Below are 22,281 nucleotides of genomic sequence, written 5' to 3'. Positions count from 1 at the left end.
ATCCAGGCCACGGGTGCTTCAAGCATCCAGGTGGCAGCGTCACACAACCCTGAGCAGCCCACGCTAAGTCCTCATACCAGGGGGTGCATTGTAGTCAACTGGATCCTGCGAGCCCCGATGGATGTGCCACCAGACTCGCCCCCTTGTCGGAGCCCCGCCTGTCAACTCAGCGGGCTCGCTGAGTAGATCTCACCGCTCCGTCTATGCCGTCCCTCAGTGCAAGGCTCGGAGGGGGAGACGGAGGCGGTGAGCGGACGGCGGTTCACCTCTTTGCAATGCAGCAGGTTCCAGCTCTCACAGCAGAGCCGCAGGATCACCCGCGCTTCGGGCACCACTATAGCATGTTCGGACTTCCTTTCCAGGGCCAAAGTATATATGGGCCTCCTCCTTCAGGTCAATGTCAGAGCTCAGATATCGGCAGCCATCTTGGTTGCTGGCGCTTGATCGCCCCCCTCGGTCAAAGAATTTTATTTAAATAAAAGGAGGTTGGAAAATGCCTCTCTGTCCCTGCACTAGAGGAGTTTCCCTGCCTAAAACCAAAACTAAGGATCTGTCAGAATGTCCAAAACAAAATGTCCTGTATCGAAAGTTCTATTTTGACCCTCACATTCTAACAAAACAACTCTAAAGTGGAAAGGGAAAATGTCTTTGGCTGTGAGTGATATATAAATGTTCCAAAAGAAAATGCGAAATTCCAACACAACAAGTTCCAAAAGGATAAAGTTCCTTGTTCCAGAGGGTGGCTACCTTCCCTCGCATTTATCTCCACCTTGGTTTCCGTTCAGGATTACTAGTCTCTTGAGCTTGAACATGACTGGTACACACAACAACTTGACTCTTGGACTTTGTCGTGTTAGGATACCTGGTGTACTCTCCTGTCAGGTTTCTTTTCTCCTTTCATATATTTCCTCTGCCTTTCCCTGGTGTGCTCTGATCAGGATTTGCTTGAGTCAACTTCTCTTTACACTTTGTTCGTCTTCATGCCTGATATGTTTTCCTGTCAGGGCTTTCTTATGAAGACACATGTTTACTATTAGCATCCACGTGATATGCTTTCCTGCGAAGAACTTTGTTTTATGAACAGTCTTGCACTTTCATTTGCCTGGTATACTCTCCTGCCAGGGCTTTTTGTACACAGGGGTTTCTTTTCAAACTGCCTGGTTACTCTCCTTTTAGGGCTTTATTATGTGGCCTCTGTGCACATTTCCAATATTGATAGTATCTGCCTGATATAGTATTCTGCCAGGATTTCTTTTACATGTGTATTGCATACACTCACAGGGTTGTAAGTCTCTTATTCTGATTACTTTTCTCCTTTTATAGCAATGTTCACTTGTACATTTTCTTTCAAGGGCTTTCTTATTCATGAATGCTGTTTGGCATGTCTGCTAATATGGCTGGTGTACCCGACTCCATTTTGTGAACTCACAGGTTCTTCCTGGCGTATTCCGTCTCTCCCTGCGGTAAACTGGTAGCAATCTGTTAGGACTCACCACCGGAATGTAAATACGGCAGGAGCACTGGTTGCAAAAGCTCTGGGAGTCGATGTTGAATTCTTCCCACCATTGTAACTTTCTGCTGTGTAAAAGTTACAGACAGAAGGATCAAATAGATGGAAGAGGAGACACACACACGTGGACACCAACTGGGAACAACAGAGAAAAACCAAGATCAGTACTGTTGTAATTTCATATGACCATAAGTAACAGAATATTAAAACTACACCAACCTGAACGGCTACAGTCAGTGCCGATATCACAGAAGGGTAGTGGAGGTATCCTCAATAGAGCCAGGGAATTCCTAAGCAAGCAAGTACAAGAACAAAATGAGAACCTTTTGAGGAATCGGTGTGTAAGAATTCTCAGAGTACAATATACATGGAGGGGGAAATGGATCTTACCATTAGGTGTTTCATAGTATGTCTGTAGTCCCAGGTCTAAGGTCCAAAGGTCCAAGGTCCAAAGTCCAAAGCCCTACCCCGACGGCACGAGGATGCCAGAGAGTTACAGCAAGTCCCAAAATCCAGGGTCTATCCCGACGGCACAAGGACGCCTAGAAGTATAGCAAAGAAGGTCTCTAGTCTTTGATTAGCCTGTGCAGTGGAAAGTTGAGACGTGTTTCCAAGAACTGTTCCAAGGGTCCAAAGAAGGCTGGTATTTCTGCAGGTAGGGTGGTGAGTAGTTTCCTTGTGGAAGGAATGGGCCAACCAAAGCACACAGATGGTAGTAGGGGCAGGCAGCAGAATTCTGTTAGGGTAAATGGGTCTGTTAACGTGCGAGCAATGAAGGGCAGTATCACAAAAGCTGAGGCAGTCCGGTATGCAGAAATGTGTTGGCAGCGTGCAGTCAATGACATAATCACAAAAGCAGAAGCAGTCCAGTACACAGAAATGGTTTGGCAGCTTGTGGGCAATGAACGACAGAATCACAAAAGCAGAGGCAGTCTGGTAAGCCAAAGAATGAGTCCTATTAGCGGGGAGATCAGCAGCAAGGACGAGATAAGGAAGGGACACCCTGGTCCGGAACGTGCATACGTGAAAGAGCATCGGCTTTTGAGTGGAGATGACCTGGTCGATAGGTAATCAGAAAATCAAACATTGAAAAGAACTCATGCCATCTAGCATGTCGTAAGGTGGAACATTTGACGGACTTCATAGCAAGCAGGGTTGATGAGAAGCCCCAAGTAAATGATGTCGCCATTCCTTGAAGGCGTCACGGATAGCCAGAAGTTCACGCTCCGTGGTGGTATATGTTACGCTCACCTGAAATCCCCGGGGGCGTCTGGAAGGCTCTGAGATCTGGAACCCTGGATGCATAGTTGCCCAGTGCTCAATAATGAATCTGCAATTACAGAAGGGCGGATTTATGATAACTGTCTCTAATGGGTGAATCTCCCACCTCCCTCTGACCGATTCCCTTCCCACTGGGTTCTTTTCTCACCTTATTTATTTGTCGGGTGAGCTATCCGTCCTACATTTCTTGTGCAGGGGCGCTTGACGTTTGTTGGCGAGCTGCCCGAGTTGCTTCACTGGTGCAGTACGCCTTCCTTGGGCCCAGGCCTGCTGCGACCCCAAATCTGCTGGTAGGCAGGTAGGTTTGTTAATTGTAAGTCTTTGTTCTGTTTATGGTGGGAATTCGTTAATGTCTTTATCTCCTTCTTTTCAGGTGCGAAAGGTCTTGATGCTGGCGTGCCGGATGGAGAGGCACGTTTCTAGTTAAGAGAAAGCACGAAGTGCAGCGCCTTTATTGTCTTTTAAAGCTAACTTGTGTTTTCTTCTTCTTCTCCTCACAGGCCGCTGTGGTGTTGCGAGTGGGTAAGAGCGCGATGAAAAACAGGCCCCCGGAATCCGTTAAGGTAAGTACAGCGCTGTGCGGTTGTTTAATATTGAAAGCAAACCTGAATATGTCTCTTTTCCTTTGCAGATGTTGCTCCGGATGGAAGCGTGGCATAGCGTGATGGAATTCAGGTAAGACTGATGGAATTCGATGTTTTGGAAGCGCGCGTTCTAATATTGTTTATCCCTTTCTCGTTATTGCAGGTCGCAATGTTCGAGCAGCAGCTGTGGTAGCGGTTCACCGGAAGTCCTTAAGCTAGTACTCACAGGTGAGTGATGTTTCTTCTTCTCTCGGTTTCCACAGATTGCAGCCCGGTTGAGATGCTGAGTGCTGGATGGTGTTTTCTCAGGTAAGACAGAATAATCTTGTTCTTGCAGGATTACAGGAAGATGCTGAAGACCAGGAGCTGGACACGGTGACGTCACGCTGCTGGTTACAGAATAACGCAAAGCATGTTCTGCAGTCAGGGTGTGGTTTATATAGCCCAGGTAAAGTAGTACCAAGGAAAGTAGTTCCAGGCCTGCCACACCCAAAACACTAGACTGCATGGCTTGGTTCTTAGAACTAGGCTGTGTGGGTGCTTCCATGTTGGATTTAAAGGCCCATGTACATAAATGGGACCTAGTTTTAACAGCCCTTCCTTCTTACTTATGAGCCTGGTGCCAAAAGACTGAGGAGGCGGCAGAAGCTGGTACGGAACCGCCTGAGGAGTCGGCTGGGGAGCAGGAGGAGGCAGCGGCACCCGGGCCTGCGGCGCTGGCAGAGGCGTCTGTGGTGCCGCTAGCATTGCGGTAAGGACTTCCCAGGTGGCGTCTTTGAGGATAACGCCCATCCGAGAAGACTTCATGAGGCGGAGGAACCTCTCGAAGAAGACCTCTTCACTGTCCGAAGAGGTGGCAGGGGGTGCTGACGGGTAGCGGGGAGCTGCTGGAGCCTCTGCCTACCCTGCCCATATGGACGCAAAAGAAAGCTGCCCTGCCCAAAAGAGGGGTAGGCTGTAGGCCACGTACCTGGTATAGGCCAGTCCCACCTTGACAATCGTTCTTCGCCGAATTCAAGGAATGGCGTCGCACAGGTGCCTCTGTCTGGTGCGGCGGCCATTTTGTCAAGCTGCCTGCCACGTGCCTGCGACGTGTTGCTCAGCCCGCCGGGCCCAGCCTCGTCCAAGACTCTGCATGTGGATCACAAGGCCTACCCTGCTCTTCGGGCCTAGGCCCGGTAGGTGTGGCACCCTCGACCCGGGAGTCGGTAGAGCTGCGTTTAGGTGCCCCCTCGGATGTATTGCCAGTAGAAGGACAGAGCCCCTCGGCCATGGTGCCGGTACGAGGGCGGAGCCGCTCGGGTAAATACCTGGTAAAAGAACCTTCCGGTCCATCAACACTGTCACCGGGAGGATCCGAGGATCCCTCGGCTCGGAGGCTGGTAGCTGCAGCAGCCTCGGTGCACGTGCTGGTAGAAGGACCTGAGCGGTCCCTCCCGCGCGGGAGAGTCCCTGGGACCTTGCGGGGTGTGAGGGACAATTTCAGCCCTACCTTGGGCTTGGTTCGATGTTTCACGAAGTTCTTGAGGTCCTCTGGAGGTGACTTCTGGAAGAGCTCCCTCCACCTTGGTAGTCTGTTCTTCAGCGCTTTCGAGGACAGCGAGCCACAGGCTGAACAAGCTTGCCAACCATGGTCTGGGCCAAGGCAACGTAGGCAGAGGGCGTGGTGGTCTGAAGTTGGGAAGAGCCCGTTGCAGGCTGGACACCTGCTGAACCCTGTAGAAGTCGACATGCGCCAGGGAGGAGTGTGACGCATGAGGACCGAGTACCTGAATGAGGTTCCTCACCCTAGAAGAACGCACGGACTGCAATAAAAAATCTTTAAACCCACGTATAACATTCACTCATTCTACTTTGGCAGATAATACCTTATGTATATTCGTAATTGACATATATGCTAGTAACTCAAGACCACACATGTCTGGAATTTGTCCAGACACTTTCTACCATCCACAACCCTTATCAATACCTCTTTATCTGCTTTATACCAACAGAGTTTCATCACTAAAACTTCAGGAGTATTACCAACACACTTCGGACCCAGGAAGGCGACATTACATCGTCCTACATCGTTTCAAGCACAGCAGCCAGCCCTGCATCCCGCTAAACTCATACCGGGGAGCCTGCAATATCAAGAGCGTGCCCACAAGGTTTTTGTGGTGAGATATTTTATTTCATACATCCACTACAATGAACTAGAGATAGGAGTTTATAAGTAATTCACTCCATCTCTACTATCAGGTCCCCCTCTTCTTTTACTTTTTAGCATTTATCTACAGGGAATTATTTCCCCTCAGGTTCTGATTTTTTTCCACCTCTGTTTACTAATATACCCAGAAAAGTCCAATAGGGAAATACCACTACACCAGGAGAAAAATTGATCTTTGTTTTTCTCTTGGTTTCTCCATTACAGGGGTCACTCAATCGCCCTGAAGAAGGTGGCTTTCACGTCCCTCAAATTTGGTTACAAGATGGACGCCACGGCCGCCGAAACGTCATTTTTGAAGCAAGGGGGACTTATGAACGAACTTATTGTGGTTCAGTAAGACAATACTGCATGTTTACTTTTTCACTTCGATGTGGACCTTTCACCAATATACCCCCTGCGACGTTGGCATACAGCTAGTTGGGCTCACTTGGTCCCAATAGGACTTACCAGCACAGACATTTGTTCTTTGGTACCCAGATAGAATCTACCCAACTAGATAGTCCCAAGACTACTGGAACAACCCAGGAATTCTTTTTTCACAAGCTGTCGACTAATATAGATATGTGCTATATTCCCTGCACACTCTAAACACCTCTTTGTTTTTTCTTTGCTTGTTTCTTATTACATGTTTTATTTCAGGATCTTTCTCTACAACACTTTGTTTAAGCTGCATTGTTTATTTGTAAATATTTGATTTGTTGTTGTTTACAATCAAAAAGTTAAAAATGTTTTGTATATATTTATAAGTATGTGTTTTCAATACAAGACATTTGTTTTCACAGCCCTTGTAGTAGATGTTGGTTTTTTCCTCTGGACATTTTTTTGGGTCAATTTATTCAAGATATAATCTATTAGTAAACAAAGTTAAGGTTCCTTGATATTATAGATTGGTCATGCTTTATTCAATGACAAATAATCAGGACAAACCTCTCTCAGTAGCAGCACTACTTGCTTTGTACTAGTGTATTTTGTGCCGGAGTCTGCTACTTCTCACCACGGGTACACCGAATATTTGGGTGCTGCCTCCTCAGTCTCCGGCCGCGGTCCCTGTACCCCAGCCTCCGGCGCCTACTACGCCTCCTCCTCCACAGGATCCCCCAGATCCGCAGGATAAGGATGATGAGGAAGATCCAGACACACCATCCTCAGCCAGGGCCTTCCACGAACGTCTTGCTGGGCTGGCGGAGTATTTGGGCCTACCCCAACCCAAGGTCGAGTAGCCAAATCGGGGATTCCTATGCAGACCGATCAAACCCCACTCAGCCCAGCCGATCAATCGACGCCTGGACGCCAAGTACAGGCAGATTGAGGGGGATACACTCTTGCTCTCGGGCCATCCTCAGCCACACTCCTCGGTGATCGCTGCAACATCACTATATTCCAAGCCTCAGTCGTCCTCAGCCTCCTCCTCTGCGGCTCTGCTAGGCAAGGAGGAGAAGATCTTGGAGACGTAGGGCAAGAAACTCTATTCCAACGCATCCTTACATCTTCATCAGGCCAACGCTTATGCCATGCTGGCTGCCGCCAACCAAAGATTATGGCGGAAAATTGCAGACTTCCTCCTGGAACTCCCCATCCAGAGCCAATAACGCTTTAAGGCAGGGCTAGCCGAGGTCAAGCTGGTAGCGCATGATCTCATGGAATCCTCTGTGGCCCATATTTATACCTCTGGCTGTGCCATCTGTATCGCCACGGACATGAGAAGGACAGCCTTCTGGGCAACAAAATTCAACCCAGACTTCCAGGAACGCATATTATATCTACCGTTCGAGGGGGGGAGCCTTTTCCACTCCTCCACGAGTGAAGAGCTGGACAAGAAGAAAAACAGCTCACAAACGGCCAAGTCTTTGTCCATTCTTACAAAGACCACGCCCAAATTGTGCACCCAATCTCAGCAGCGCTCCGAGAGGGGTCATACATATGGAGGGTTCTGAGGCTTCCAGGAGCATAGATCCAGGCAGCCTGACCGCTCGCCACCTCAGAGCCGGGGCAAGCAACAAAAAGGATGGGAGTGGGGGGCAAGGGCTTTTTCCAGTCCCCCTCCTCCACGACAGCCTCTGGGGGAAAGAAGGCAGGACTCGCCCCCTCGGGTCCACGTGTCTCCGGTGGGGGGCAGGCTTGTTCTCCATGCACATTTCTGGCGCCAGTATTTCGCGGACCCCTGGATCCTCTCCGTTGTATCCACGGGGTACCACATCCTTATCCCAGCCTCTCCTCCCTCCTCCCCTCCAGTCCCACAGGTTGGGACAGCAACTCTTTTGGCAAAGATCCGGTCGCTCGTAGAGAGCCAGGCAGTGGAGGAAGTCCCAGCCTTCCAGCGATGCTTTGGCTTTTACTCCAGGATTTTTGATATTCAGAAGAAGAACCAGGCGGGCCTGAGAGTTTTGCTGGACCTTTCCACCCTCAACATCCCCTTACCCCTGCAAAAATTCAAGATGTTTACGCCAGCTTTTATAGCGGAGACATGGGACAAGGGAGACTGGATGTGTTCCCTGGACCTGAAGGACGCATACCTGCATGTCCTTATTTGGCAGCCTCATCATTCTTTCCTTCGGTTTAGGATCATGGGCAACCATTTTCAGTACAAGGTCCTTCCGTTTGGCCTCAACCCGGCCCCCAGAGTCTTCACCAGGCTCATGAATATGGTGGGGGCCCTCCTCAGAGCGCAGGGCCTCCACATCTACCCATACCTCGACGACCGGCTAGTCAGGGCTACATCTCTGGAAGCGGTTCACCACTCTTCCCATGCCCTTATGAACACTCTGCACGATCTGGGCTTTTCGCACAATCTCAAGAAGTCGCAGCTGCAACCACACAGACTCTGACATTTTTGGGCCTCATCTGGGACACATGCACCCAGAAGGTATTTCCTTCGGAGGACACAATCTCGGCTATCAAGAGGGCCACCACCCACTTCCTCCACAGAGAAGTGACCTCGGCATGGTGGTACCAACATCTCCTTGGTCTAATGACAGCGGTCCTATTAGCCATCCCGCACACAAGACTAAGGATGAGGAGGATTCAGCTGCACTTCGTGGCTTCATGGAACCAGGAGCGGGGCTCTCAATCCGAGATGGTCAACGTTTCTCCATCTCTCTACCCGGACCTAACTTGGTGGTCCAGAGACTGCAACCTACAGATGGGCAAGCCCTTCCTACCGCCCACTCCGCAGACCACCGTCACCACGGATTCCTCTCTCGAGGGCTGGGGAGCCACCCTCCATCCACGGCACCTGGACTCGCCAGGAGCTGGAATATCACATCAATTGGTTAGAGCTGAACGCCATCTGGCTGGCGCTCAAGGCATTCCTACCACTGCTCAGGGGCAAGTTAGTCCTCATCCAGACAAACAACTCGACCAGCACGTAGTACGTCAACAAGCAGGGAGGCACCAGATCCCTTCCTCTGTGCAGACTGGCGATCAGCATGTGGGAGTGGGCCCTGAAAAACAACATTTTCCTCACAGCAGTCCACCTCCCGGGAGAATCCAACCTGGAAGTGGACAGGCTCAGCAGGCTGGAAGCAGACAATTACGAGTGGCAGCTTAACAACCTCGTTATTCAGGAGGTCTTCAACAGGTGGGGTTAACCCCAGGTGGATCTCTTTGCCACCTGGAACAACAAGAAGTGCCCCCAGTTTGCATCCTGGCAAGGTCAGGGCTCCGGCTTTCTGAGCGACGTATTTCACCTCCAGTGGACTGGCATGAAAGCCTACGCCTTTCCGCCCACGCCCCTGATTCACAGAGTAATTTGCAAGATCAAGAAGTATCGCAAACTCCTCATCATTCTAATAGCTTCATGGTGGCTGGCCAGGCCATAGTTTCCGGAGCTGCTCAGTCTCTCAGAAGTGCCCCTGATTCACCTCCCGGCGGGCCCAGCACATCTTCTGGCACAGCAAGGGGACAGAGTCATCCACCCTGCGCCAGGGAAACTAGCCCTCACAGCGTGGTACCTGAGCAGGTAACGCTGCAGCACCTCAGCCTCTCACAGGCCAATCTGGAGATCATACAGGGCGCCAGGAGCAAGGCTACCAGGGCCCAGTACAAAAGCAAATGGACCAGATTCTGCCACTGGGCAGAGTCCAAGGGAATCAACCCCCTGGCGTGCACCTTGGATGACATGCTCTCCTTCTCGGCACACCTCACCCACCCAGGCGTGCAGGTAGACACCTACCGCATATACCTCTCAGCCATTGGGGCTTACAGGAACTTGGAGGAGGGCATCTTCTCCTCCTCCAACCCTATCGTCAAGAAACATCTGACGGGACTCGCAAGGCTCTACCTGCCCATCAAGAGACTGCACCCAGTGTGGGACCTTAACATAGTCTTGGGCGCCCTGGCGTACAAACCGTTCGGGCCAGTGGCGTCCGTGGACATCAGGCTGGTCACCATCAAGACGGCCTTACTAGTCGGCCTCACTTCGGCTGGTAGAGTCAGCGAAATCCAGGCGCTTATCGCCTCGGAACCATATACAACCTTTCACAAGGACAAGGGTTCTGTCTTCCGTCCCTTGGAAGAGACGCCCATACAGTATGCAGGAAAGGGGAATAGGACTAAGAGTATGTTAGTCACTACGATGAGTAACTTATCATTTCTTAGCCTATCCTTTGAGGACAGGTAGCATTATGCTTTCTAGTATCCCCTGGGCTATTTGATCCCCTGAGTGGATCTGAAAGGCCTCTCCCCCATGATTGTAATACTTTCACACCCCCTCTAAAATCAGGGTCGATCACCCCTGCTAGGACATCAATGCCAAACTTCCAAGCAAATCCTGATTTTGGTGCCAATCCGATGTAGGTTCTAGGAGGTGGAATAAGGACAAGATCAGTATTGATGAGACTTCTTTCTTTTGGCGGGATGGTTTCTGAAAGACTACTACAAAGATCAAAGGTTGGAGGCTCTACTACTTAATTTATTATATTTCAGGGTCCCCCAATCTGTTTCAGTTGAGATGCAGCCCACTTCAGACACCATATGTGAGACAGACATGGTATCAAGAGAGACAAAGAATCAAAAGTAACTGTTTGAAAACCTTTATTTAATAAAGTTCTGGGGTTGGTGTAATACCTAACTGGCTCTAACTCTAAAGGGATTATTCACTCAACTGATGTTTCTAAGGGCCGTTGATGTCTGCAAGCCCAGAACAAAAATCTGTATGTCTAAACCTATGCTTGCCCTCACTCTTTGACAAAATGTGGTAGGAAGTCTTCATTGATATTGATATTGATATTTTATTTCTATCGCGCTAGTACACAAGTGGTACAGAGCGTGACAAGGCAAGGGAGGGGAACAGGGGAGAACAAAACAGCGATCTTACTAGGCCCAGTGACATTGAGAACGTGCAAGTGCATGGGAGAAGGGGAGGGGAAAAGTGCATGGAAGGGGGAGAAGTGGAAAGTGCGAAGCAGAGGAGAAACAGATAAATAACAATAAATAAATAATAAGGGCAACAAACAGTGGTAGTGCAGCCAGCAATTTGCAAGTGCTAGCTTTAAGGCAGAAGAAAGGGTAGGTCTGATAACTGCAGGAAGAAAAAGGGGGGGCTGTATGGGTACAGATACAGACCCCAGTGCAAGGGGTGGCCTGGAGGCAGTGCGGGAGGGTGGCAAGATGAGCAGGTACCTGGGCCCGGAGGACAGAGGGTGGCCAGGTGCACAGTGCCAAGAGAGAACAGATCTGTAGGGGAGAGGGAGAGCGAAGGCAGAAGAAAAGAGGAAGGTCTTGAGGTGCTTCCGGAACTGGAGATGGTTCTCCTCAAGTTTTAGAGTGGCAGGGAGGCTGTTCCAGAGGGAGGCCCCAGCCGAAGACAGAGATCTACCCCCAGCTTGCTTCTTTGAAAAACGACTGACCCTGAGGGAGTTGGAGGTAGAGGAGCAAAGAGCTCGAGAAGGGAGGTATTTGCAGAGGGATAGCTGAAGGTATTTATAAAAGAAAAATAGCGGTTCCAAAAAGAAATATAAACAGAGGCTGCGTACAGGTGGTTTTCCCACCAGGTGTAGTTCTGCCAATGTCCTAAAAATATTTACAATCAAAAAAGGGTTGTTTGTGAAACCTTCTCCACAGGGTTCTTGCAATACTTTCAAACAATTTTCAAGGTCTCTAGTTCCTTGGGATTCCCTTCCCCAAGCTTCAACACTTCCAAGTTTCGAACAAAATACAACACAGTTCCTCGTAGGCTTCTCAGGTTTCCCTTCCCCAAGCTTATGCCTCTCTGATTCAAAATAAGTATTCAGCCTTATTGGTCCTCTCAGGGTTCCCTTCCCCAAACTGAGGCCCCTCTGATGCAACACACAAAAGTTCAGCTTCCAATAACTCTGTAGTCCTCTCAGGGTTCTTTAAGGAACTAATGGTGGCAACAGTAAACACAGAAACAAGTGATCACAGTTCAAGGGTGTTTGTTAAACTATAATTGCAGGATGGAAAAACGCCTAATCTAAATCTAAGATGGGGGCAAACTTCAACCATCAAATGAAAAATAAGGCAGTCCTTGCGGCATTGTGTCAAAATAAAAGGGCCTAGACTAAAGAACAACCTGTTGCCAATTCCTTACAACTAATTGCAGAAAGAGTGTGGGAAAGGGTTTTCAATAAAGAAAGAAGTGTTCACAAATAATAAGTCAGGATGTGATTGCCATGGGTCTCCCTTCCCTACGTTTGAGCACGGGACAAGGTGGATCTCCTGAGCAGAGCACACACTTGAGACTTCCCAGCACGAGTCAACAGTTCTGTACCAGCTATCAGGTTCTTCGATGGCCAAGTCTCTTTTCAATAAAAGTCTCTTGCCCCTCGAGGGCCTTATGTATTTTATTTATCAAACAAACAAAAAGTTCCTCTTCAAATGAACGTTGGGGTGATGCCTTTCCACTCCCTGGATCTTGCTCTGCTGGGTTCGGATCCTAATGCTAAGGGGGACAATCCACCTCCCCTGGTCTGTCAATCCTTCTTGCACTCACAAACCTTAATGTCTTTTCAAACAATTTACTGTGGACATCCCTCCATCGGGTTCATTCCTGTCAACACACTGTTCATGGGACTTCAGACTTTGTCCCTTCTTGTTAGCATCCCTCCGCCGTGTTCACTCTTGCCAACCTTTACGACACACAGTTCATACGCTAGTTTCACCATCCAGCACTCATCTCCCTTTACTTCACAATCATCTGTCGGTCAAAGACTTTCGATGGTACAGAGGATTTTACAAGACGCCTGTATGACAACTTTTACCTTTCTTCGCCTCTTCCCAAGGCCTTCTGGTTACGGTACTCTACCATCAGGTAATTGCCCAGAGTTTCCTGCGTGAGCACCCACGTGGTGCTGGACACCTATGTTGCTGATTTTCCCCCTCTGTCATCAATGGTTTCTTTAAACGTTTCAGAGTTCAAATTAGCTGTTGGCTATTTTTCGTTCAACACAGTTTGGTTTCTTATCGACTCACCCCTTCACTCACTGGCTGTGATGAATCGCTTGGCTTTCTTCTCCTTCGAGTCGAGGTTAGTACCACAGAGACCAGCGTTTCTCACCGGCTTGGTAATCAGCAGAGGAGGGTCTTGTGTACCATTGACAACGGCTGCAACACACGTTGACCTTTGTTCGCGGTCTTATGTTTCCATCTGCGAAGGTTTCACATGCTTTGATCGGAAAGGGCAAAGTACCTTCTCTCCTTGTCACCCTCTCGGTATTCGCCGGCTTTCGCCTCCTCTTAAACTGCTGTGTTGAGTTAGCTCTCACGTTGTGCGGTCTGCCTTGCTCATATAGCACTCTTGTGCTCCACCTTTTATCCCTGTGGGGAAAGGGAAGGGCCATCAGGTGTGTGTGATTTTGGTCAAATGCCTGACTTTGCCTGGCCCTTGGGTTGGGACATGTCAGGTAAACGGGTTTGGACTTAGTCCCTTGTCTTTTGTGGTGTGTGAAAGAGTTTGTGTCGGAAGGGGGGCAGGTAGAGTGAGTATCCTACTGGATATCGAGAGGAAGAGGGGTCGTGGGAACTGTAGTTGCTGGTCACATTCGATTGGGAGTTCGGAAAATGATAATCTGAGGGGCGGGATTGGTAGGTTTAGGAAGCAAACGGGGATAGCCGGGATCGTGAATTGAACTGAGGGGATTGAGGGAACAGTAGTGTTTTGTCAAGATAGATTGGGTGTTCAGGAATGATTTATCAGAGGGACGTGAAGAAGAATGACCGGGGTGTATGGGTGGTGGGATTCTTCTTTTTATTTTTTTTTACTTTTTTTATTCGAATTGACAGCTTAACACACAACAGGAGGTGCCACACGGCGCCAGCATTAAAGCACAAACAATATATAAATTAGGCAACACATATTGAGTAGACTGAAGCACCATTGAAAACAGGCAATAAACAAAGTACTAAAAACTGTACCAAAGGAGCATGCATCTACGGGGAGCCCACCGGAGAGAAAGCCGGAGAATTTGATGGTGAGGCCATGGCGGTCATATATTCCCGGAATCTACGCCAAATGTCCCTTGGCCTGGAATGCGAGTGTTGCATTGCGTTCCAGGACTGCTCAGTGTCGTGAGCCCATGTGACTGATCTGATCCACTGTGTGTAGGTAGGCGCCCTAGGGCGGAGCCAACATAGTAATATGCAGCGGACTGCCAACAGCATGCAGAGACCTGCTAGATTCTTAGAGTTGCGGGCCAATTGGGCAGGTCATGGACCAAGCAGTGCAGTGAGGTGGGGGCAATAGTGTGTTCCAGAATGTCCGACAGTGTGGAGCAGATGTCCAGCCAAAATTGGGTTAGGCGGGGACAGTACCATAGCATATGGATATAGGAAGCTTGGTCCATGCCACACCTGGGGCATGTGGGAGGGGTGGTGTGGAAAATGCGATGAAGTTTCATTGGTGTATGGTGGTACCTGTGCAGAACCTTGAATTGGATTAGTTTAAATTTGGTGTTATAGGACACATAGTGGGTTCGACCACACATTCGAAACCATCTCTCGTCCGTAATTTCAACCCCAAGATCCTCTTCCAACCTGCGCCTCAGCTTGGTGAAGGGGGGGCGGCTCTACTCTGCATAAGGAATAAAGTCTCGACACCTTACCCCTGAAGGAGAGATAGGAACAAAGCTCACCAACTATAGGCTCGTCAGGCAAGGCAGGGAAATCGGGATATCTGGATTTGAGACTCAGAGTGAAGAGTATTGCAGCCACACTGAGGGTCGACGTTTGAGTAAAAGAGGGAGATAAGGCCACTCGATAAAGTTTTCTTGTTCAAAGGCATTGTGGAGCATCAGAAAGCCGGCATCCGCCCAGTGAGAAACTACTGATCGTGGAATGAGTGGGATATCGGGAAGGAAGTTCCATAATGGCAGATCCCCGTGAAATGGGTGAGGAGCGTCGACCATTGCCCACAGTTTGGTTAATGCCAAGGATGTGCTAGCGACAGGGTCTGCAGAGTTTGAGTCAGGGGGGATCGGCTTGAGGATCAGAGATCCAATCACTTGGTCACTGACCGTCAGCCTCTCCAGGCGAACATGTGGGTGGGGGGTCGATGGTGTTGAACCAATGTGCAGCGAATTGAGACTGGGCCACCACCCAGTATCTGATAAAATCTGGCGCGTTGAACCCACCCAGCATCTTGGGGGCGGTCAGCGTGGAAAGGTTGAGGCGGACCGCGCCCGAGTGCCAGAGGAATGTGTTGCTGATGGAGCGCAGTGTTTGGAAAAAAGCATCACTGGGGCGCACAGGCAGATTGGTAAATCGGTAAAGTAATTGGGGTAATACAACCATTTTAAGTATTCCAATTCTGCCTGCTAGTGAGATGGGGAGCCTAGGCAAGTAAGAGGTTTTTGTCGCCAAGTTAGTAAGGTAACTCTAGTAATTGTCGTCGCGTAGTTGCGCCGTGTGTCGGGAGACCACCACCCCAAGGTAAGTGAAACCAGACAGAGACCAGTTGAACCCATGTAGGTCCGGGGCGGGGGTTGCGTTGAGTCTGTGAGTGGGAATAAGGTAGACTTGGAGCAGTTTACTTTCAAACCGGATATGTCTCCAAAACGGGCCACATCCGCCAGTATGGGGGCAAGGTTGGTTTCGGGGGAACGGATGTATAGGAGGGCATCGTCAGCATAGAGGGAAACTATGTCGGATTGGCTGGCAGTGCGCATTCCCCTGTGCGAGTGTGATTTCCGAACCATGTCAGCAAAGGGCTCCATGGCTATGGCAAAGATGAGTGGGGAGAAGGGGCATCCTTGGCGTGTGCCTCTGGATATATGGAAGGAGACGGAGCATCTGTCTTCCGTACGGACTCTGGCCGACGGAGCGGTGTAGAGCAGCTTTAACCAGGATCGGAAGTTGGGGCCGAACTTGCATTTCTCGAACTCGCCATAGATATTTCCACGAGACCGAGTCAAATGCCTTCTGCATGTCTAGTGTGGCCGCAACTGCCTGTGTAGATGGGCTGATCCTGCTGATCACATTGAAGAGCCTTTGCAGATTCAGGAAAGTGGACCTACCAGGGACAAATCCCGACTGGTCGGGGTGGATGATGTGGGGCATGTACGGGGCTAAGCGGTTGGCTAGCAGTTTCGCATATATTTTAATATCACTGTTAATCAGCAAGAGTGGTTGGTATGAGCCACACTGAGTAGGGGGCTTGCCAGGTTTGAGGAGCACTGTAATCAGTGCCTCACGGAGAGACGGGTGAAGTATTCCTCTGTCGCATGATTCCTTCCACAGGGCCAGTAAGTGTGGTGTTAGGTGAAATTTGTATTGTTTGTAGAAGTCCATAGGGAGCCAGGGGCCTTCCCAGATGTCAGCGACTCAATGGCTTCGATAAGTTCCTCTAGTGTAAAGGCTCTCTCAAGGAAGCTGCTTGCGTCGGCTGAGAGGACTGAAAGGGGAAGATTCTCTAAGTATGAGTCAATTTCGGGAACCTGGGGCCCGTCGGCCTCTGAGTATAAGGAAGTGTAGAACGAAAGGAATTCAGAATTGATGTCCTGTGGGGAGGTGGCGAGTGAGCCATCAGGTCTAGTTATGGCCGGAATATTGGGGGCACCAAGTTCACGACGCAATAGTCTAGCCAGCATTCGACCAGGTCGCTCTCCTTCACTGTATTTCCTCGCCGATTGAGGGGAATCCAGGAACTTAACCTCGCGTTCAGCAAGGGCACGGAACCTGTCCAGCTCAGATCCCAGCGCTGCTAGGGTGGCTGGGGAGTGATCTTCAGCATATTGGGATTTGTGGACAGCCAGGGCCGATTCGCTAGCGGCAATATCGGCGCGGATGCCCTTCAGGATTCCACAACTTTTGGAGATGGCGATCCCTCTCGTGTGTGCTTTGAAGGATTCCCAGAGTACAGCTTGTGTTGACACAGACTTTGTATTGATCTCGTAGTATTCCTCAGTAGAGGACTCCATTTCAGACGCAAAAACCTGGTCGAGAAGCGAATGAGGACTCCTCCTCCACTGCCTGGTTTTATTGGCATCTGGTCCCCAGTTTAAGGAGATAATTACCGGTGAATGGTCTGATAGTGTCCTGGGGAGTATAGCCAGGTGAGATAGGCATCTGACCAACATGTCTGTAATGAGCCATCTGTCTATTCTAGAAAGGGAATCATGTACTGAGGAGTAAAAGGAGTATGTACGGGAATCAGGGTTCATCAGACGCCAGGCATCCACCAGTGCCAGACGGGGAAGTGTTGTAAGGACAGCATATGCTGCTTTAGACAGTTGGCGAGGTCTAGAGCCCAATCTATCTAGGGTAACATCCAGTATTGTATTAAAATCCCTCCCGATAAAATAGGAATCAGGGGGTAGCTTTCAAGTAGAGTTGTCAGGTGTAGGTAGAAATCGGGGTCGTCAACATTGGGACCATATATATTCAGGATGACCACCTCCTGATGTTGTAGTATGCCAGTGATCAATACATACCTATCAAGTGGATCAATGTGGGAGTGGTGACATGTGAATTTCAGGCTCTTGTGTATTAAGGTGAGGGTGCCATGGCTTTGAGTGGAATAGTTGGTATAATACCTCTGAGGTCCCCATTGTCTAGCGAATCGCTCATATTGCTCAGAGCGAGCGTGGGTTTCCTGTAGACATAGGATTTTAACTCTGTGGCGCTCAGCATGGAGCTGAATCTGCCGCATCTTTTTGTAATTGCCTAACCCCCGGATTTTCCAGCTCATAAAGGTCACGTCGGTCCTAGCCATAATTCAGGGGGTAATGATTGCATTACTGTGAAGGGGTTATCAGCAAGTGGAAGATGCACGATCTGAATGTATGTGGCCTCATATCTACATGTATAAGGTGTTAAGCTGTGGCGCGTAACACCTTATACATGTATCCATTTTTGTTTATTGTATGTGATAAATTAGATTTTCCCCATGTTAAGAGTGGTTTTTATTTGCTATTGTTTAAAGATTCTTATGATGAAATATGTTCTCTTCATTCTTGGCATTCTTTGGTAATAATAATGAAATCATGATTTAGGTGTTCAGGCTTCTCAAAGCGGTTTGTAACTGATTTAGGATATGGTTGAATGGTGAGAGCATTGTGTGCATAGAAACAGATGATTCATATCCTGCAAAAGATTTTGGATTTTTCACATTAGGTTTACCTGAAAAAAAGAACTATCCCCACATTGTCTCCACAGAGCTTCCGACCTTGGTTTGTTTTGGCAATATTTTTCATAAACTTTAAGATCTTCTTTCTGAAATAAAAAGAATATATTTTAAGTAGTTATACTGAAATATTAGTCATGTCACCATAATAACTCACTATTAACAATTCGATGTTATAGTAATGTTGAAAATAATTGCTACTTAAGTTAGTTGTACAGAGTTTTAACAAGTTGTACACGATTCTGATAAAGTGCTCATCCAGTTGTACTTTTTAAATTATGAAGATTTCTTGTGGATCTGAAGAGATTATTTGCCTGACGAAAGGTGAAAACAAGGGCAGTATTTACTCCCTACCAAATGTTTAGTCTGCAGTGACCACCTTAAACCGTAAACCACCTTACTAAGTACTTTCTAAACTAGATTTTAACTGATGTAATAAGGAGCAATGTTTGGACATATTACTCTTTTTTACTTGACCGAAACAGGTATATCAACACATGTTGACACAGTTTTGACCTCAGAATGCTCAAGATACAAGCCTGATACAGTCATGTGGCACACTGTCGTTTTGCCACAAGCCTAGCAAACAACGCTTATAGGGGAAATGGCAAATGAAAGCAAGCACAATAATCCTTTCATCTATAAAATGTCCACACCTCCCCTTCTATATGGTTACACCACCTTTTAAAGTTTGGCCGCTCCGTGGCCGATGTCCTTATCCTTTGATTTTGTGCTACTCTATCTCTTCGCTCAGATTGCATAATAAAAACTCTTTGTAGGTCTTATTGGTATGCATGTGACTAAGTTGTAAGGTGACGGGTGGATGTTTCTGCTGGCTCTTGTAGGAGTAACTGTTATACTCCTACGTCCCATCCCTTTTCCTCCATACTTTTGGGACATTCCGTCCTGTGGGACGGGACCAGAGCACTTTTGTAAAAAAGCATCAAATTGAAAAATGTGTCCTTCTTCCCTTTTTACGCGGGGTACCGCACGCAGCAGTAACCACACCCTCCTTAGCTCCGCCCCACGCATCGCCCTTCAGTCCTTTTCTCCACGCTGTTGGGGCTGGATGCACTTGCATCACCGGGAAGACATTTTTTCTTGTTTCATGTTGTCCTTCTCTCCTGCTTCGGTTCTGCGGTCGCGTAGACCTCCGTCTATGCCGAATGGTTTGGGATTTGTCTCTTTTTCCTCTTGCGAACGTCGCTTCGCTAGGGCGGATCCCCATTGTTTCAGTTTGGAGTGTCTGGGACTGGATCACCGTTGGGAATCGTGTTTCTACTGCGACTCCCTTTCGGTCCGGGCACTTCAGAATCGTCTTCGTCGGTGGGAGGAGATCTTCAAAAGCGAGTTCCTCCACTGCATTTTTAACTCTTCATCGATGAAAAGAAGAGACGCCCAGTACGTTTCTTACTTTGTTGGGCACCCCGGCCGGAGGAATCCTTCCCAGGGTCCTCCAGGTCGGGGAGAGGCTTCAAAAGCTCTGCTACCAGGGTTTCCCCTGAGGTACCTCGCAGGCCTAATAGGCGTACCATGGTTTTCTCTGAGGGTTCCAGCGAGGGGCCTGCCGACACCGGATTACGATCCGAGGTTCACCAATCAGGTGCTAATAGCCAGCCCAGTCGTGCTGAGGCTTTGGGTACCGGAGTTCGCTCCAAGGTCTCCTTGTCTGGAGCTTCCCATACAGACACCGTGGTACACCCTGAGGCCTCCGTTGAGGCTTTCTGTACCGAACCAAGGTTTGAGGCCCCTCCCGGGGGAGCTATACAGACCGGAATCCGTTCTGAGGTTCCTTTCATTGAGGGTAAGGTGTGTACCGACTGAACTGAGGGACCAGTTAAGGTCTTGTCTGTGAGGTGGATTCCTGAACATTCCCGCGCTTGCGGTGATACTGGTACTGTTGAGGGGGCACAGGGAGAGGTCGCTGACTGTTTCTCCTCTGTTACCGGCTTTACTGAGGTTCCTCTCTTGGAGGCTAATTGATGAGGTCATGTCAGGATGTCCAATAAACATCCAAGGACCCATAGTACCGGCTCTGCCGAGGATCCTTGTGTCAAGGCTAAAGTTTCGATCAAGTCCCCTGACCAGTCTGTGGAGTCACCTGCCTCATCCACACATGTGACGCAGTTCTCCTCAGATGCTAACAAAATGGCGGGTCTTCCCGCATGGTCTACGGTGGCCATTTTGGATTCTTTCCTCACACCCACGCTATCGACAGTGGGTGCTGGGAGCCTTGTTTTTGGTGGACAACCTTTTCCGCGGGACAGTGTGAATCTGCTCTGCCCTTCTTATGATTGGCGTGCTCGGATGTCACTGCTGCATACGGCCTTGCTTCCTCCTACTTCTGCCCCATTGGTCTATGTAGACCCGGTTGGTGGCGGGCCCTTTTGGCAGCCTTCCTCTCTACGTTCGTGGGGGTAGGCCCCTCCTGAGCGGCCTCTGCTCACTCCAGTGCCTAAAGCTTCGGAAGAGGATGCCTTTTTCGGGAAGTTTCACAGTTTTATGAACTCTGATCCCATGAGGGAGTACTTTAAAGGTCTCTTTTGGGAGATCTGCCCTTCAGTGCTGCATCCTGCCCTGACAGTTCCAGTCACCGCACCTGCGGCCCTGGCAGCAGTACCGCCTCTACCTCCCGGCCCGCCTCCATCTCTTCCGCCTCTGCCTCCCTTGTCCCCGGTTGACAAGACTCCAGCAGAGCGAGGCGTCAATTTGATACTGGTCGCATCGTAACCGGCTGATCCTGACGTACTGGACGACCCTCAGGCAGATCAGGGTAGTGAGGACCGCTCTTTGAGAGCATTCCATGACCAGGTCCTGGACATGATGTCACTCCTTGACATACCAGTACCATAGGCACCCGCTCCGCATGAAGGGTTGCTTTCGGGGGCGCTCACCTTGTCTCTGCATGAGTGCACTACCCTTTTCCTTTAGAGGGATGTTCTGGCCGAGACCCACAAAGTCTGGGATAAACCCCACACTAGGCTGCATATTAATAAGAGAATTGACGCCTGTTACAGGCTTCACACCTCCGAGGAAGTAGCCTGTCCGCTCCCATCCTCAACGGTGGTAGCGGCCACCACTCTGCAATCCAAGCCGGCCTCTGCGACCTCGGCTGCTCCGGCTCAAGTTCTGGTCAAGGAAGACAAGTTGCTCGATTCCTTAGCCAAGAAGGTTTTTGCCAACTCGGTGCTACAATTGCGTCAGGCTAACGTGGAGCTCATTTTCGCGGCAGCAAATATGAAACTGCGGAGGGTTTTGGCAGACTTCCAGGAGTTCATTCCTGGGGACAGCCTGAAAGACTTTAAAGGTGGTTTGTCAGATGCCAGGGTATTGGCAGAGGATATGCTGGAGGCTGCTGCACACCATGTTGATACCTCAGCTCGGGGCCTTATGTTGGGGTGGACACCTCTTGTCAAGCTTCTGGACCTGCCTTTTGATGGCAAAGAGTTGTTTCATTCCTCAACGGATGACGACCTTACAAAGGCTAAGGCGAGCATGCAAACTGCCAAGTCTCTGTCGGTGCTTGTGAAGCCCCCAGTCAAAGCTCATAGATCTGGATCCCAGTCTCGGTCCTCCTCAGGCTTCAGAGGGTTCCAGGACCGCTGGTCATGCAGAGCTGATCCTCCGAAATACAGCTCCTGTTGGAGACAGCAACGGGGTAGATTTTTCTCTCAGTCTTCAGCATCTTCTTCAGGGACAGGTAGTCTCTCTGCCGAAAGGTCTTCAAAATGATATTTTTTGGCACTCGCACGAGACTACGGTTGGAGGATGAATCTCGTCTCATCTGGAGGCGTGGAAAACTATCACCGAAGACCGGTGGGTTTTGTCCATCACTCGGGCGGGCTTCCGCTTGCCCCTCCTCTCTACCCCATCCTTCAATCCTCCCTTTCAGCAGTCAGGGACTCCCTCCCTCAGAGCCGAGGTCCAGAAGCTTCTAGATCTCAAGGCGGTGGAACCCGTTCCCCTAGTGGGCCGAGGGGAGGGTTTTTCACTCTTGTCAGTTCATGGTGCCCAAACCCAAACAGGCTGGCCTGTGCACCATCCTAGACTTTTACCAGTTCAACCTTTCTATTCCCCAAGAGAAATTAAAGATGATCACGCCCTGCCAAATAAAGTCCTCTCT

General features: G+C 49.4%; 1 protein-coding gene across 9 annotated transcripts in view; it reads right to left on the bottom strand.

The window, feature by feature from the left end:
• The window catches only part of MCF2L2 (MCF.2 cell line derived transforming sequence-like 2), a 3,251,461-nt gene that overhangs the window by 954,986 nt on the left and 2,274,194 nt on the right, over window positions 1-22,281 (bottom strand). For all 9 annotated transcript variants that reach the window (XM_069618639.1, XM_069618638.1, XM_069618642.1 and 6 more), the window contains exon 19: window positions 18,155-18,247. In XM_069618639.1, the coding sequence (XP_069474740.1) occupies window positions 18,155-18,247 (93 nt within the window). The remainder of the gene's footprint in view (window positions 1-18,154; window positions 18,248-22,281) is intronic.

The sequence above is a fragment of the Ambystoma mexicanum genome, chromosome 10, assembly GCF_040938575.1.
Source record: "Ambystoma mexicanum isolate Mex_15411 chromosome 10, UKY_AmexF1_1, whole genome shotgun sequence".
NCBI classification, from domain to species: domain Eukaryota; kingdom Metazoa; phylum Chordata; class Amphibia; order Caudata; family Ambystomatidae; genus Ambystoma; species Ambystoma mexicanum.
This window is presented reverse-complemented; position numbering and strand designations above follow the sequence as displayed.